Below are 18,303 nucleotides of genomic sequence, written 5' to 3'. Positions count from 1 at the left end.
TGTGTGTGTGTGTGTGTGTGTGTGTGTGTGTGTGTGTTATATTTTATCCTTAATGCCGGCTGCACAGGTCAAAATATATGTTAATACTTTCTGTTGGGAGGAAATAACAACCGTTTATCGAAATCGCTTATTTTATACCAACTTCCTGCATAACTTAGGCTCGCTATATTTGGGTTGTACATCTATGTTTATTTATTACGGATTCAAGAAGAAATATACAAGAAATAAGCAACTTAACACTCGTTGTGTGTCGTCAAACAAAGCCATTCTGAATAAAGGCTGTAGACTTTTCTGTAATGTTTATTTAGCTGAAAACAAATTATACACTGATTCACATACATTTCATAAAACGTCCCGGAACACAAGTGCAGTACCACCGTATGGCCACTACGATAAAAGACAGCCACCAAAACCACATCTCGCTAAAGAAAATGTGTAAGCATCATAAACGTTTGAAATATACCGAAATCCAACATGAAAATCCCGTAGCATTCAGTCCATGAATGGAAAGGCTACTTAGCATTAGCTTAGCATTAGCTTAGCATTAGCTTAGCATCAATGAAGAAAAGCAGAGTCACTGGGTGCTTCTCAATCTCGAGGACGCCTGCTTGGTAGCACATGTCTTCCGAGCGTCTTGCTTCAGAAGCGAGGCAAGAACCCTTCCTGGCATTCGGAAAACGAAGAGTGGAACAGGCGAGCAAGTGTGCAGGTGTGCGTCATCATACGAGAGGCCCCGCCTTACATTTTCCGCCATCAGATTTGGGGAAATTGGTCCGTGCGCAAAGCATTGTGGGGATTTTAAGACCGCGGAGTCTACACATGTGCAGCCTCGAAATGTCTCCAAATGAAGTACGCCGGGCTCGGTAGACTTCCAAGTATGCTGGACATTGGAACAGTCCTTCAGCGGCACTCGGTGACGTAGTGTGCTTGAAATAGTGGCTCTGGAGCAGCTTTACTCGACGTTGAGAAACACCCAGTGTTGGATGTGTGCTTGGCTAAGCAGGCTGGTCGTTGTCATCTTGCAGAATGCCGTTAGCTCCTTGCTAATTATTCTCTGATTAGCAATGCTGGCTAACTAGTAGCTAACTAGTGTCTGCTCCAGAAGGGAATAGAGTTCCTCAAGGACACAGAGAATAAAGTTCGTCTTGAAACATACTTGATAATTGTGTCATCATCTTCTAGTCCTGTTGTCCCGCCACAGAGACCTTCGCTGGTGAGCTCGTCACTGGGAGTCCATTCCCCGTGTGTGTGAAGGCGTGTAAGTGTGTGTGAAGGTGTGTGTGGTGTGTGTGTGTGTGTGTGGTGTGTGTGTGTGTGTGTGTGTGTGTGTGTGTGTGTGTGTGTGTGTGTGTGGTGTGTGTGGTGTGTGTGTGTGTGTGAAGGTGTGTGTGTGTGTGTGTGTGTGTGTGTGTGTGTGTGTGTGTGTATGTGTGTGTGAAGGTGTGTAAGTGTGTGTGAAGGTGTGTATGTGTGTGTGACAGGTGTGTGTGTGTGTGTGTGTGTGTGTGTGTGTGTGTGTGTGTGTGTGTGTGTGTGTGTGTGTGTGTGTGTGTGTGTGTGTGTGTGTGTGTGTATGACGGTGTGTATGTGTGCAGGTGTGTCTGGGGTGTGAAGGTGTGTTGTAAGTGTGTGTGCAAGTGTGTGTAAGTATGTGTGCTGTGAAGGTGGTGTTGAAGGTGTGTATGTGTGTATGAAGGTGTGTATGTGTGTGTGAAGGTGTGTATGTGTGTGTGAAGGTGTGTATGTGTGTGTTATGGTGTTGTCGAAGGTAGTGTGTGTACCGTTGTGCTGTGATTGTGTTGTGCTGATGTGTGTGGTGTACATGGGTGTGTGTGTGTGTGTGTGTGTGATGTGTGATGTGTGTGTGTGTGATGTGTGTGTGATGTGTTGTGTGTGTGTGTGTGTGTGTGTGTGTGTGGTGGTGGGTGTGTGTGTGTGTGTGTGTTGTGTGTTGTAGTTGTGTGTGTTTGTATGTAAGGTTAATAAGATTAGATGCTGGGTACCTGTTGTAGTGATCCGCAGGGCATCTGTCGTACTCCATCTCACAGTCGGATCTGAGGACGGAGAAGACAAAGAAACGCTGTGGCTGTTCTTATTGTTTTAAACATGTTTGAATGCTGATATGAAAGATGCTACGGCCTAACAAGTTTATAATATATACAATCGTATTTAAGTCAACAATAAGTTTCACTTTACTTTTACCTTATTTCTTTAATGTGAAACACTGCGATACGAAACATCACAACAACATTATTACACTTCTTTTTGTCTGCATGGGTTTTTCTTTCATATTTAATAAATGTTTTCTCAAATTATTACATTTATTTTCTCTAAATATTAATACTAATTTTCTTGAAATACCACTTTGTCTCTTTTTATATTAATTTTTTAATTTATTTATTTGCTCTGTCTTTGTATACATGTATGTATGTAGGTAGGTACGTGTATGTATGTGCATGTGAACATGTGGGTATACATATGAGTATATGGGTACAAGTATTACTGTAACTATTCTTTACTCCCTTATCTATACATTTTCTTTTAATATTATCTTCTATATTACTTTACTTTTACCTATACAGGTATCCATCTTATTTATTTAGTTAGTTATTTATTTTACTAGCTAGGACCAGGAGGGAGGGAAAGGGGAAAAATAAATAAAATATTGACTGTATAAATGTAAACTCATTGTGCCACTTTCCTTTTTTTTTTAATTAAATACTTTTTTAATTTAATAAATATTACCACGTATTTCTTTCATTATTATGTATTGTTTCTCTAAATATTAAATGTTTTCTAATTATCACCCTCCAAATGTATCGACAGTATAATACGATTTGAAAAAGTTTTATTTTTGTCACTTTCCGACAACTAAATATCCTTATTCCGTCTCTGTACCGACCATCTTACACAAAAGTAAAATAAATAAATATTAAAGTACTATAATCCAGTTAATGCACTTCATTACATGGATCCCTTCCAGCCACTGGACGACATGCAGAATGATGTAGCAGAAAACATCGATAGCTTAGCGGTGGTGACGTGAAGTCATGTGACCGTGCTGTAGTTCCTTTATAGCCCAACATTAGCCTCCTTTAGCTTAGCGGTGGGGACGTGAAGTCATGTGACCGTGCTGTAGTTCCTCTATAGCCCAACATTAGCCTCCTTTAGCTTAGCGGTGGTGACGTGAAGTCAAGTGACCGTGCTGTAGTTCCTTTATAGCCCAACATTAGCCTCCTTTAGCTTAGCGGTGGTGACGTGAAGTCATGTGGTCGTGCTGTAGTTCCTTTATAGCCCAACATTAGCCTCCTTTAGCTTAGCGGTGGTGACGTGAAGTCATGTGACCGTGCTGTAGTTCCTTTATAGCCCAACATTAGCCTCCTTTAGCTTAGCGGTGGTGACGTGAAGTCAAGTGACCGTGCTGTAGTTCCTTTATAGCCCAACATTAGCCTCCTTTAGCTTAGCGGTGGTGACGTGAAGTCATGTGGTCGTGCTGTAGTTCCTTTATAGCCCAACATTAGCCACCTTTAGCTTAGCGGTGGTGACGTGAAGTCATGTGACCGTGCTGCAGTTCCTTTATAGCCCAACATTAGCCGCCTTTAGCTTAGCGGTGGTGAAGTGAAGTCATGTGACCGTGCTGTAGTTCCTTTATAGCCCAACATTAGCCTCCTTTAGCTTAGCGGTGGTGACGTGAAGTCATGTGACCGTGCTGTAGTTCCTTTATAGCCCAACATTAGCCTCCTTTAGCTTAGCGGTGGTGACGTGAAGTCATGTGACCGTGCTGTAGTTCCTTTATAGCCCAACATTAGCCACCTTTAGCTTAGCGGTGGTGACGTGAAGTCATGTGACCGTGCTGTAGTTCCTTTATAGCCCAACATTAGCCACCTTTAGCTTAGCGGTGGTGACGTGAAGTCATGTGACCGTGCTGTAGTTCCTTTATAGACCAACATTAGCCTCCTTTAGCTTAGCGGTGGTGACGTGAAGTCATGTGACCGTGCTGTAGTTCCTTTATAGCCCAACATTAGCCACCTTTAGCTTAGCGGTGGTGACGTGAAGTCATGTGACCGTGCTGTAGTTCCTTTATAGCCCAACATTAGCCACCTTTAGCTTAGCGGTGGTGACATGAAGTAATGTGGTCGTGCTGTAGTTCCTTTATAGCCCAACATTAGCCACCTTTAGCTTAGCGGTGGTGACGTGAAGTCATGTGACCGTGCTGTAGTTCCTTTATAGCCCAACATTAGCCACCTTTAGCTTAGCGGTGGTGACGTGAAGTCATGTGGTCGTGCTGTAGTTCCTTTATCCAGTGTGTGTTCGGGCGGCAGACAGCCTATCTGTTTCTAAGAGTACGCTTAAGACCTTCCTTTTTGATAAAGCTTATAGTGATAAAATAAAATAATCTAATAAGAGTGCAATGACGAAGATACGTTGTGCCTCTTCACCTATACATTTTAGTTCTTACTCTTTCACTTAAATCCTAAAAACTTAGATCTTATATTTAAAACTTTATCCAAACCTCTCCCCTCTCTGACCTCTCGAGGTTCTAGAGGGCAACAGGTTGCAGGGAGGCCTGGCCCGGCCGGGGAGTGTGGGGCGAAGTCACTGACCCACTCCTACCTCTGACCGATGCAGGTTCCAGTGGGGACCTCTCTCCCTGCGTGCCTCTCCACCTCCGTTTCCTACTTCCTACTTGCTACCCTTTTCCCTCAACCTATCCTGAGGGAGTGCATGTACGTAGACACGTTAGTTTAGCTGCTATAGGCTTAGACTGTTGGGGGGTACTGTCTGTACCTGTGTACTCTCATGTTCCCAAATCTCTTTTCTGTCCATATCTACGCCGGGATTCTGAGTCGAGGCTGATCCTGTTGCTGTGGTCGTGAGTCCTGGATCCTCTATCCTGAGTCCTGATCTGAGTCCTGAGTCCTGGATCCTCTATCCTGAGTCCTGATCTGAGTCCTGAGTCCTGGATCCTCTATCCTGAGTCCTGATCTGAGTCCTGAGTCCTGGATCCTCTATCCTGAGTCCTGATCTGAGTCCTGAGTCCTGGATCCTCTATCCTGAGTCCTGATCTGAGTCCTGAGTCCTGGATCCTCTATCCTGAGTCCTGATCTGAGTCCTGAGTCCTGGATCCTCTATCCTGAGTCCTGATCTGAGTCCTGAGTCCTGGATCCTCTATCCTGAGTCCTGATCTGAGTCCTGAGTCCTGGATCCTCTATCCTGAGTCCTGAGTCCTGGATCCTCTATCCTGAGTCCTGATCTGAGTCCTGAGTCCTGGATCCTCTATCCTGAGCACTGGATCTGAGTCCTGGACTTCGAGTCGTGGCTGAACCTGTCTCTGCGGTCCTGCCAGACTCTCACCATACTACTTCCCTGATGGCTCCCACAGGAGTGCTGACATCCTCGTGGATTCATCTTCCTATTATACACACATGCATTTCCAAACATCTGGTCTACCTATGCTGCAAATGTATTATCTCTTGAATTTACACACGGCATCTATTGCACGTCTGTCCGTCCTGGAGAGGGATCCCTCCTCTGTTGCTCTCCCTGAGGTTTCTCCCATGTTCCCTTTAAACTGTGGGTTTTCTTCGGAAGTTTCTCCTTGTACGATGTGAGGGTCTAAGGACAGAGGGTCTTAGGACAGAGGGTGTCGTATTGTCATACTGATATTCTGTACACACTGTGAAGACCACTGAGACAAATGTAACATTTGTGATATTGGGCTATAAATAAACATTGATTGATTGATTGATATCGCCCAACATTAGCCTCCTTTAGCTTAGCGGTGGTGACGTGAAGTCATGTGACCGTGCTGTAGTTTCTTTATAGCCCAACATTAGCCACCTTTAGCTTAGCGGTGGTGATGTGAAGTCATGTGACCGTGCTGTAGTTCCTTTATAGCCCAACGTTAGCCACCTTTAGCTTAGCGGTGGTGACGTGAAGTCATGTGACCGTGCTGTAGTTCCTTTATAGCCCAACATTAGCCACCTTTAGCTTAGCGGTGGTGACGTGAAGTCATGTGACCGTGCTGTAGTTTCTTTATAGCCCAACGTTAGCCACCTTTAGCTTAGCGGTGGTGACGTGAAGTCATGTGACCGTGCTGTAGTTCCTTTATAGCCCAACATTAGCCGCCTTTAGCTTAGCGGTGGTGACGTGAAGTCATGTGACCGTGCTGTAGTTCCTTTATAGCGCAACGTTAGCTTTTGACGTCATAAAGTGATGTTAATATGAGGAGATTATCCTGCTGAACTAAACTTGGAAGTATCATAAACGTTTGTTCTGGCCTGATGTCATTTCAAGACTTGTTTACTGCAAACAACAATATGGTAGATCTCCTGGACAAACATATACCTGTGTTATATCTTAATGATATTTAAATTGCATTTTCTGTCCTTGCATGTTAACACGTTTCAGATGAGATAAAGTGAGTTTTTCTGTCCCTTCGAGCTGTTATTTTTCTCCTCAAAGGAAACGCTGATTCATCTCTTTCCACTAAACGCTCATCTCAGCAGGACGGTGGAGGGACAAGAAACATAATTACAGTTCTCTCTCTCTCTCTCTCTCTTATCAACACTTTCTCTCTTATGATTTCCCTGCGTCTGCCTCCTCGCCACGCTCAAGTGAAGCACATCAGGAAGTGGGGAAAACAATGTTTATGCAATTCCACCTCTAACAAAAGCACAGATCCATTTTCAAACTGAGCTGCAAAGCGTCAGCATCTGGCAATTCAATGCACAAATGGATTGTGGTCGAAAGCTACTTGCAGGCTTCAGCATGCCGTACGGAAAGCACCATCTTGACTGAAATATAAAACGGACAATAGTGCAGGAGTTGTTGTAGCAGTGTATCGGTTTTATAAGACACCGGCTTGGTCTTCAAAATCAGGATCCATGTATTTATTATCCCGTCGTCACACACAGGGCTGCGTGGGACAAAGAGTTCCCCGAGTAGAGTCCTTGATATGCTGATATACAAGAGAGTCAACAAGATGGAGGAATACCGGTTCAAAGCGGTGTTCTGACATTAGTTCAGATTAGCTAAAGCCTGCGTGAGTGATACACATGACAGTCATATGCCTCTCTCTCTAGGGCGGTGTCATCATGCCACTCTTGTCCTATCCATCCTAGTCTTAGGAGCAGTGGGCTGCCATTTTGAACGGCGCCCGGGGAGCAGTGTGGGGAACGGTGCCTTGCTCAGGGACACCTCGGTAGCACCTGGTCTTGCCGGGACTTGAACTGGTGACCTTCCAGTTGCCGAGCCAAGTCCCTATCGACTTCGCCACCACCGCCCCTCTTACGGCCCGTCCACTCAGCGGCGTGCGTTGAAAGCTTCACCGTTTACTTTGAATGGGGTGACGTCATTTTTGGCCGAACTGCATTGTGGGAAGCGGAGCGTTGCTGGCGTGGCTCGCTGCAAAGGTTGAGCGATGTTCAACTTTTGGCACCTCGGCAGAAGCGTCAGCCAATCAAATCCCGTTTATGCAGTTTCTCGCCGAGGTCTGGATGAAAAGGAAGAAGTCTAATTGTGATCTGATTTTATGCACATTTTCAATTTCACATCGTTTGTTAAAATGTATGGATGGTTATTTGAAATGAAAGACTTGTCGCTTGTTAGACGCTTTTATCCAAAGCGACTTACATACTCAATACTGTGGCGAGTCCCCACCGGAGCGACTTGGGGCGAAGTGTGTCAGGGACGCGTCTATCGTTTTTCCAACCCAGTTTAGATTGAACCACGCCCACTTCCGCATCACGCAAGGATCGACGTAGCTCTACGCGATAGCCTCATAGACGCGGCACACCCGCGAAATCTGAATCTGACAAGCGAAATACCGTCCTTTTAAACGCCGCATAATATACAATATAACAGCTTCTTTGTCGATATGACTGACGACCACACTTATGCAGTGCTGAGGTGATTCATCATTTAATATTAATTCCTGATGGATGTCAGAGGCATACGTTAGCAAACATCTGTATAGCCTATATATAATGTTTCGTTTTTTTGTTTGTCATGTAACATATTAACGTTTTGACCTTCTGTGTAGGCAGTGGCGACTGGTCATTAGGGGCAGGTGGGGCACAGCCCCACCTAGTGTCAGCAGAAAGTATTAAAAATAATTATTACAAAAAAATGCAAAAAATAAATAAAAAAATATATTTTAAGATCATGTTTAATCATCTGATCCGTCTGTACATTGCTGTTTTAGTCTGTGTTCTTCTAATTAGTGTCTACAGTGTCACACTGCTCAATAGGCACACACTGTCAGCTACACTTATTGAGCTGTTTAGAGCCATGTGGGACAAAACCCGATCCTGCCCCTCCCTCTCCCTGTTTAAGTCAATGGTGACTGTAAAAACTACACTGCGCATGCTCAGAGTATTGTCCTATTTAATGTGTGTGGCAAAAAAATAATGACCTTAGGGGCAAAGAGCTGCCATCCCCACCATACGTCATCTCACATCATTCAGAGCTGATTGGCTATAAGTACGTGTGCCGCGAAAAGTGTGGTGTGTGAAGAGGAGGAGAGAGAGCTGCAGTGAGGCGTCCTAAAACCCGGAAGTAAACTGCGCATGGCTTCCCTCGACCTAAAAGCAACGAGATTTCTCCATAGGATTTTATAAAATAGCTCAAAATAAGGTCTGTGGGAAACGTAGCTGTTAGAGATAAATGCACGTTTTGTTCAGCCGGATAATATCCACATGTCTATCCTACTTTTATAATTTTCGAATCATAAATCTATTGATTAGATTAGATTTATGATAGACTTTTGAAACTACAAGAACATAAGGAGGACTTTTACAAAAAAGTAATAGCGATTTTTGTCCAGAAGGATAGGCAAATGGACTTCATCTTCAAGTCAAGGAAAGACTGCAATTTTATTGAAAATGGGATCTTACTAAGAGAGAACAATTCAATATGTAAATGATAAAATTACATGTTTTGGGTATCCTTTTGTTGAACTGTCTGTTTACAATTAATTGAAGCATCAGACAAAAAAAGCTTTTGAAAATAATATTATATTTTGATTTAGGTCAAAATATAATATTTGTAAACCTGAAGAGTCAGTGCCTCACCAGCCATGAACCTCACTGCAGAAGCTTACATATTTAGACATCTACGTTTTTTGTGCCCCACCACTTTTGTACATATAGAAACGCCACTGTGTGTAGGATGTGAAGGTATCTATTTAATATTTTATTTAAAGATAGACATTTATAATATTTGTTTTACAGTGCAGATTTTGGCTTTTGTGGGACCATCGCACGTGTGTGTGTGTGTGTGTATGTGTGTGTGTGTGTGTGTGTGTGTGTGTGTGTGTGTGTGTGTGTGTGTGTGTGAGTAACAAGTACGCTGTATAATCTGCAATAACTGCCAGGTGGTGTTCTTGATTATCTTTGCAAAAGAGCCCCCACCAAAGCTACGTCGATCCTTGCGTAATGCGGAAGTGGGCGTGGTTAAATCTAAACTGGGTTGGAAAAACGATAGACGCGTCAGGGACACAACGACATGCTGACTGCAGTGGGACTCGAACTTGCTACCCCCTGATTCAAAGACCAGCGCACTATCCACTGAGCCACAGCCCTTATTCAGTTATTAATGTGTTCTTTAGTGAATATTTTCAAAATGCTGCCCAAGTTGTGTTTTATCACATTTGCGTTTTTATATTTGTGTCGTCTCTGAATCTGCAGCGTGTTTCTCCTCGTATGGCCGTGTGAAGCCATTTCATTTCTTAAAATGGATTCAAGGCTTTATCATCGAGCAGCTGCAGTGAAGATATGGCAATGCAAAACTGAAATGACCGGCTCCTCCAACAGAGCAACATACATATATACATATAGGACAATAAAACAGATACATGTGTGCAGGAGAATGGGAAGTCTAAGTAATGAATACATCATATTTGATAAACTTGTTGAAGCTGTCAGGTACTCGTGGTTCAATGTGAATGTGAAGTTACGTGGAAATCCTTAAGACGTACTTAGCGAGCAAGTATCTAAAACATGCAGAAAGTATGTACCTCCATGAAGGACACTAGCTATGATGATAACACAGACACCCCCCTGCTCACAGCTGGTGTGCCAGGTGGGCTCAACGACAGAAGTATTCACCAGAAACAAAAGGAGACTTTACAAAAACTATTTCATCTCAAGTTTCATCAAATACAGATATAACTGGTTTCCAACGCTCCTTATAGCGTAGTGGCTTTTTACTGAGTGGTTAATATGAGGAGACTATCCTGCTGAACTAGACTTGGAAGTATCATAAACGTCTGGTCTGGCCTGATGCCATTTACGATACGATATACTTTATTGTCCCCGTACGGACATTTGTTCTGGACTCCGTCCTGCAGTTCCGCATACATGTACAAACATAAGACGCACATACTGACAAAGGCGACCTATTGCACGACCCTCATGGCCAACATTTAAAAAGTACATTTGACTACATTTCATTTCATGTGAATGTTAAGAAGCTTAATGGACAGGTAGGAATGAGTGCTTATAGCAGGGGTGTCAAACTCAAGGCCCGGGGGCCAAATCCGGCCCGCGACTTCATTTCATGCGGCCCCTCAAAAGATTGCAAAGAATATTATACGGTTACATGCCGATTTACAGAAGCACGTTGCCCATAAACTACATATCCCACAATGCATCTCAAATTTGACTTTTTTCTCAGAACTTGACTTTTTTCCTCAGAACAAGTTTTTTTCTCAGAATTTGACTTATTTTCTTCAAAATATTAATTTTTTCTCAGAATTAGATTTTTTTTTAAATCATTTTGTAACATTCTCAGTGAAGAGACTTGCAATGATTTGCCCTAGACTTCTGCTTTCAGACGTAGTTGAAGTTATTACCCTATCCGATAATAATCCAATACAGAGGCAATGATGTAATATAATACATTATTTGATATATATTAAATATTTATATATATATTTTGATATAGTCTTAAAGTTACAACCGGCCCTTTGAGTGCAACCATAATGCTGATGTGGCCCGCGAAGAAATTGAGTTTGACACCCCTGGCTTATAGGGTTCAGCCTGCTCTTGGGAGCCCTGAATCTTCCACCAGAAGGTCGGAGCTGGAGTTCTGGGTGGAGTACGTGGGTGGGATCAGACACCATTTTGTTTGCCTGTCTGATAACGGACTGCTCGTATATGTTCTGGAGAGATGGGTGTTTTTTAACCCCCATCATTTTCGTAGCAGTCTGAACCAGGCGAGCGATCTGTGACTTTGACTCACTGTCAAGTTACCGTACCAGGCAGTGACACCTCATGGTGCTCTCCAACACGGCATGATAGAACAGGAACATGAAGTCCTGGTCCACTCCGAAAGAGTCGACGCAGAAAGTACAATCGCTGTTGAAGTCTAGACCTTCCAGCTGAGTGTATTATCTAGTTCAGTGATTCTCAAATGGGGGTACGCGGACCCCTGGGGGTACGTTGGGGTACTGCAGGGGGTACGCGAGATTTATAAAAAAAAAAAAAAAGGTTAATTAAAAAAATAATCTTAGTAAAATAAGTGAAATAGAAAACACAATGTTATATAAAACATTCCTAGAACCACCAAAAGGGTCCTCATATAAACATGTCAAATGTGTGTATTGTATTTTATAGTTTTTCACAATAACATATTACTTACATTGAAAAAGTCCTTGGAAAAATCTGTTTTATAAAAGTTTGTTGTAATGCATACCACGAAGGAGTTAATACATCACACACTGAGGGAACATCACTATATTGTAATTATTCATATCGGCTTTTTCGATCAAACATGTTCGGGATCGGTCAGGGGGTGCTTGGCTGAGAAAACGTTTCAAAGGGGGTGCATTACTGAAAACAGTTTGAGAAGCACTCGAGATGGACACCAAGGAACTTATAGGAGCTGACCTGAGCTGACATTTCAAGACTTGATTACTGCAAACAACAATATGGTAGATCTCCGGGACAAACTGTAAAGGAAAGTAAAACTTTACTTGCCTTCAAAGCCTCTCTTAAAGAGCACCTTCGGGGAGAGCATTGCAAAACTGGCCCCGGTAATGGTACAAATCTCAACCCGTCGTCCAATGGACAGCTTCCCCCCATCTATGTATATACTCGCATTTTAGACTCTGTTACTAACTGGATATCTGTAGACTTGGTATGTCTTAAATGTCCGGTTAGGATGTATTAGAACGAAATCTAAAATGAAAATTGTAAATAAGTCATCTGTATGTCAAATATGTCTTATATGTCTTAAATGATATGATGTTAACATCCCCTTAACAATTGTATTTTTTGAGCTGTACTGTACTGTACCCAATATACAAGCTGTTAATACACTTTTCAATCAATCAATCAATCAATCAATCAATCAATCATACCTGTGTTATATCTTAATTGTATTTAAATTGCATGTTAACACGTGTCAGAGTAGATGAGGTGAGCAAGGCCATTTTCTCATAGACTTCAATACAATCGGTTGCAACTGCTTTACTCATAACTCTGTCCAACATAACCTTTCCATTCACCCTTGGCTTTGGAGGAGGCGAGATCCAACTGCATCATGTAATCTCCGTACAGGTTGCCAAACCCCTGAATGTACGGCGCACAATTCTCAAAGTCTAAAGGTACTGGAATTATCTTTTTGAAGGACCACAATGTGTAAGCTTTCAATTTAAACAATAGGAGAAATCCTCCAGTTTTATAAAACCTCGTTAACTCAGAGGACACGACCTCACGTTCCTGCACAGATCCTCACAGTCGCTGCCTGGCTTTAAATCCCAGCTCTGGGAGACTCAGAGTCCTGTTCGCCCGGCTTTAATCCGTCCAGCAGCGGGCGGGCGGCGGTGGGATTTGAGAGGACATTTTGGCTTTAGTTTCCATGTTAACAGAGAACGAGGTTAAAGACGGCTTCATTCAAACACGAGGGCAAAACTACAGACCAACGAGCAGCTCTGAAAACTACCGACAGTACAGCTGCTACACTATGCGTGTTTAAAATGCTGTTAATATCAAAATGTTGAACATGAACAGAGACTATCTGAAAATTATTATTATTATATATTTTTTTTTTGGTACTTTGTTATAATTATTAATCTGAGTGAAAAAAAGAAAAAAGGAGAATATATATATTATTGTTATATATTTTTTTTGTTTCTGACATGTTCAATAAATTGACTAAACTAAAATGTTATGCCTTGAGATTTCCCATACGTTATATCAAACCCCATTTTCAGTGCTGGAAGTATTGAGATTTGTATCATGCTGCACAGAACAGTACAGCTCGTTTCACGTGCATGTTTATTTTGTATTTCCTCTGTTTCATGTAATGTCTTTTGCTTTTGATCTGTGTTAATGTGTTGATGTTATTTAGTGGGAATGCTGTTAACTATCTGTTGTTCTACGCACGAAAAGTTTATTATTATTCCGCCGACTTATTTTGGCCCGCCGCATTGAACATCGCAGAAACTCCGTTCAAACATCAAAACGTTCAGCTCGGTCTGGAATCGATGGCTATTACTTTTCTCATTCATAACTTTCATAATTCCAGAGATACATCCCATAATACATCACATTTTTAACATTGAAGTCAATGGAGGAAATCTTCAGACTTCAACAAATCTTCATGCGACTTCAACTGCTAACTGTTCATTCATGCTTTCACTCAGAAACCTCATTCCAACTTTCAAATGTTACACATCTGTCTGATATTATTCGTGTAAAACAACTTTTAAATCTGATTCTTACATTTAGAGATATTAAACAAATTCAGACCTTGTTTTAGAGGTTTTCTTCACATTTTAACATTAACTAGAGTGCGTGATGTCACAGCTAGAACATCTTGAAATTTGCCTTCATATATTTTTTTAAAACTGCCATAATTCCCAATCCCTACATTCCTGAGACATAATTTTACATGACAAACGTAGGAAAACATCTCGTAGCTTGAAAAATGAAAAATAATTCAACAAAATGCCTCTTGAGGGCATGAGGTGACAACAACATTCAACATGCCTCCATTGAAGCCCAATGTGATTTCAGGCTGATATTTCCTCACGGCAGCAGCCGCACACCTTTAGTTAAACTGCCAAAAAGGCCACATTATTAACCCGAAAGTACACAAAAATTACACTTCAGATACTCAACTTCCTTGACATGCTTCACGTTTTGAAATTTCACAGATATCTGTTACGGTTCTTCCCCAAACGTTCACATGTAAGAGGTTCATCTCTCATTCAGAACAATGGAAACCTGTGATCTCTGCACACCTCGTTAGCTCAACTATAAACACCTGTGCAATGGAACACGATGATGTCATCGCTCCAGCTGACCTGCAGCAGACTCCAGATAGCAGACTCTTCGGTTCTACGTCCGTCGTAGAACCGAAGGTTAAGATCAAACTAAAGTTATGACTAGTCACCACTTAGACTTAAGCCCTCTATGCGCTGCGCCCGGGTGTAACTTTTACGCCTAGTATGGAGCAGGCGTAAATCGGAAAGACAGACTCGTATCCATAGTAACGTAAAACAGGCAAGAAGGATATTAACGATGGCAGGGCGTCTTGTTTACATGTTTAACAATGAAAGGGCATTAAGAAGAGAGAGTCGTCCGTGATCGAACAAACCCCCTGGACATCTATTCAGACGGTGAACTGATAGAGAGGTTTCGTTTCGGCAGACGAGCCCTTTTTGATTTAATCGAGGAGATCTCCCTCGACTCCAGCACGGATCAGACCGAACCTTGCAGCTGCTGATTGCGCTCAGATTCTACGCGAACGGGGCCTTTCAGAATACTGTGGGAGACGTGATTAATGTTCATCGCACAGCATGTCGGGCTATAAGACAAGTTCCATTGGCCCTCCAGCACCGACTTCTCTCTCCGCCAGTTCCCGCTGTCGCTCTGACAAATCCCTCTTTCTCTTTCGGGGTGCGGCCATTTGGGATTCCCCTTGAGTCATCGCTGACGCTGTGGGTGAGGGACTTCCCTCTTCTCTGCGGTCCTCTGAGTCTGTAAAATGGCGTTGCTTGGCAACAATTACTGTTTTGCGTGTATTCACGTGGACGCGCATCTCAAGACCAGGCGCAGCCACGCCCGAGACTAGTCAGGCTTGGTGCACTCGGTGTAAATTCTAATCACTACGTCGGACGTAGCTAAGCCCGACGTTAGAGTTAAGCCCTACTTTTTTACGCCCATCTGGTGCACTCCACTCCAGGTAGCAGTGTGCCAACAGTCCAGCCGTGAAGACATCTACGGGACAGTTTGGAGAGTTCTTCAAATGTCGTTGCCATGGCAACACAATGCTCGCCTTGAAACACGGTTTTCTCATAAATTCAGTGAAAATACTCCAAACAGCCCAGAACTTCACAGGTTTGGTAACGATGCAGCCATCAACGCATCTAAGCTATGTATTATGGGGTGTCATCAAATGTCGTTGCCATGGCGACAGACCACTCACCATGAAACACGATGTGGCTGTAAGTCCAATCGACATGGTCCAATCGTCCCCCAATCTTCACTTGTATATCACCGGTCCATGCCTCAACAGCTCTACGCCAAATCAGAGATCTCACCATATGCCGTTTCCATGGAAACGCATCCCTTGCCATAAAACATGATGTCGCTATAACTCCTATGAACATTTTCAAAAAGTGCTCAAACTTCACATGTGTGCTAACAGTCCAGCCGTGAAGACATCTACGGGACAGTTTTGAGATTACTTCAAATGCCATTGCCATGGCGACAGATCAATCGCCATCAAGTTAGTTCAGAAGTTTGCAGTTCAAATATTCTGCTGCTTTTCCAAGCCTTTTCACTTTCTTTTCGTCTCTCATCACACATTCAAGCCCCCAGTGTTCATGTATCATTTCAATCTAAATTCTTCACTTTCTTCTTAGACATTACATTTCAGCATAGCAGTTTAGCGTCAGATTTTCAGCATAAAGCATTCCCACTAGCAATTTCTTCAGGAATAGCATTCTCTAGTTCATTTATGTATGGAATATACATATTTACCGTTCCAATTCTAGCGTTAGCATTAACCCCAATAACAAGTAAGGCAAAACTATATTTGAAGGTCATTTAATGGTGCGGGGGAAACGTCTGGGACAGCTACCCAAGTGATTTTCAATGCTCTTAGCAATAAAATAAAACACACCTTGATTGCAGCATCCGTGTTGTTTTCACATCACGACATTAAGACACCAAAGTTAAAGGAAGGACTCCTAACATCTGGAAATAAGACCCTCAATGGGAGCCCTAATCAATCTTCAGAAAGTGAAAGGATAGTGAACATACTGCCTCTCCACCGGCTCCATCACTAAAGCCACAGACAAAGAGTGTTGTGTTTCAGACTCACCTGTAGGGGGTGCTGTTTCCTCTCTTGGCCGTCGTGGTGCGGCCAGCTATCAGCTCACCATTCATTCTGGCGTCTGAAACACAAAAAACAAACTGTCAGATCAGGTTAGACACTAATGCCCCCCCGATGTCTCACTTCCTGACCTGAGGGAGACAGCAATGGAGATGGACAGGTAACACACACACATTCCTGTCCTTCTATCATTGTGGGGACCCCATGTGACTATGAACCCTGAATCTAACCTAAACATAATTCTAACCGGTATCGTTATATCCAATTTCAATATTTTTTTAAACGGGCTTTAATTAAATAAGGACACGTACAAAATTGTCCTTGCTCTGTCGGTTAAGAACATGTATCGGTCCTTACTATGTGACAAGTACAAGAGTATCCACACACACAGACCCAGTGGGCTCAGCCGGTCACCTTAACGAGGTGCCGGAGAGTCTAATTGGCCTCCATCTGTCAGAGTGGAATGAATTATCTCTCGTATTTATTATGCTTCCTGTCAGCAAACATGTACCTGTCTATCAGCCAGAAACAACATCTGAGTTCACAACATGAACCTGAACATCAGCAGGAGAGGACTCTTTAAAGTAGAGACACTACATACTGATATACACCTGAACATCAGCAGGAGAGGACTCTTTAAAGTAGAGACACTACATACTGATATACACCTGAACATCAGCAGGAGAGGACTCTTTAAAGTAGAGACACTACATACTGATATACACCTGAACATCAGCAGGAGAGGACTCTTTAAAGTAGAGACACTACATACTGATATACACCTGAACATCAGCAGGAGAGGACTCTTTAAAGTAGAGACACTACATACTGATATACACCTGAACATCAGCAGGAGAGGACTCTTTAAAGTAGAGTCACTACATACTGATATACACCTGAACATCAGCAGGAGAGGACTCTTTAAAGTAGAGACACTACATACTGATATACACCTGAACATCAGCAGGAGAGGACTCTTTAAAGTAGAGACACTACATACTGATATACACCTGAACATCAGCAGGAGAGGACTCTTTAAAGTAGAGACACTACATACTGATATACACCTGAACATCAGCAGGAGAGGACTCTTTAAAGTAGAGACTCTACATACTGATATACACCTGAACATCAGCAAGAGAGGACTCTTTAAAGTAGAGACACTACATACTGATATACACCTGAACATCAGCAGCAGAGGACTCTTTAAAGTAGAGACACTACATACTGATATACACCTGAACATCAGCAGGAGAGGACTCTTTAAAGTAGAGACACTACATACTGATATACACCTGAACATCAGCAGCAGAGGACTCTTTAAAGTAGAGACACTACATACTGATATACACCTGAACATCAGCAGCAGAGGACTCTTTAAAGTAGAGACACTACATACTGATATACACCTGAACATCAGCAGGAGAGGACTCTTTAAAGTAGAGACTCTACATACTGATATACACCTGAACATTAGCAGGAGAGGACTCTTTAAAGTAGAGACACTACATACTGATATACACCTGAACATCAGCAGGAGAGGACTCTTTAAAGTAGAGACACTACATACTGATATACACCTGAACATCAGCAGGAGAGGACTCTTTAAAGTAGAGACACTACATACTGATATACACCTGAACATCAGCAGGAGAGGACTCTTTAAAGTAGAGACACTACATACTGATATACACCTGAACATCAGCAGGAGAGGACTCTTTAAAGTAGAGACACTACATACTGATATACACCTGAACATCAGAAGGAGAGGACTCTTTAAAGTAGAGACACTACATACTGATATACACCTGAACATCAGCTGGAGAGGACTCTTTAAAGTAGAGACGCTACATACTGATATACACCTGAACATCACCAGGAGAGGACTCTTTAAAGTAGAGACGCTACATACTGATATACACCTGATCATCAGCAGGAGAGGACTCTTTAAAG

The 18,303-nt window shown here is 42.6% G+C and overlaps 1 protein-coding gene across 1 annotated transcript in view; it reads right to left on the bottom strand.

Annotated features, from left to right (window-relative positions):
* The window catches only part of LOC139433200 (heterogeneous nuclear ribonucleoprotein C-like), a 30,154-nt gene extending 13,749 nt beyond the window's left edge, over positions 1-16,405 (bottom strand). Inside the window, exons 1-2 of the mRNA XM_071202116.1 lie at positions 16,339-16,405; positions 2,004-2,054 (exon numbers count right to left, since the gene is read on the bottom strand). Of these exons, the coding sequence (XP_071058217.1) occupies positions 2,004-2,054; positions 16,339-16,403 (116 nt within the window). The 5' untranslated portion in view covers positions 16,404-16,405. The remainder of the gene's footprint in view (positions 1-2,003; positions 2,055-16,338) is intronic.
* Positions 16,406-18,303: the final 1,898 nt, after the last annotated feature.

The sequence above is a fragment of the Pseudochaenichthys georgianus genome, unplaced genomic scaffold (genome assembly GCF_902827115.2).
Source record: "Pseudochaenichthys georgianus unplaced genomic scaffold, fPseGeo1.2 scaffold_1199_arrow_ctg1, whole genome shotgun sequence".
NCBI lineage: Eukaryota > Metazoa > Chordata > Actinopteri > Perciformes > Channichthyidae > Pseudochaenichthys > Pseudochaenichthys georgianus.
The sequence above is the reverse complement of the archived record's forward strand: the minus strand, read 5'-3'. Positions and strand labels throughout refer to the sequence as shown.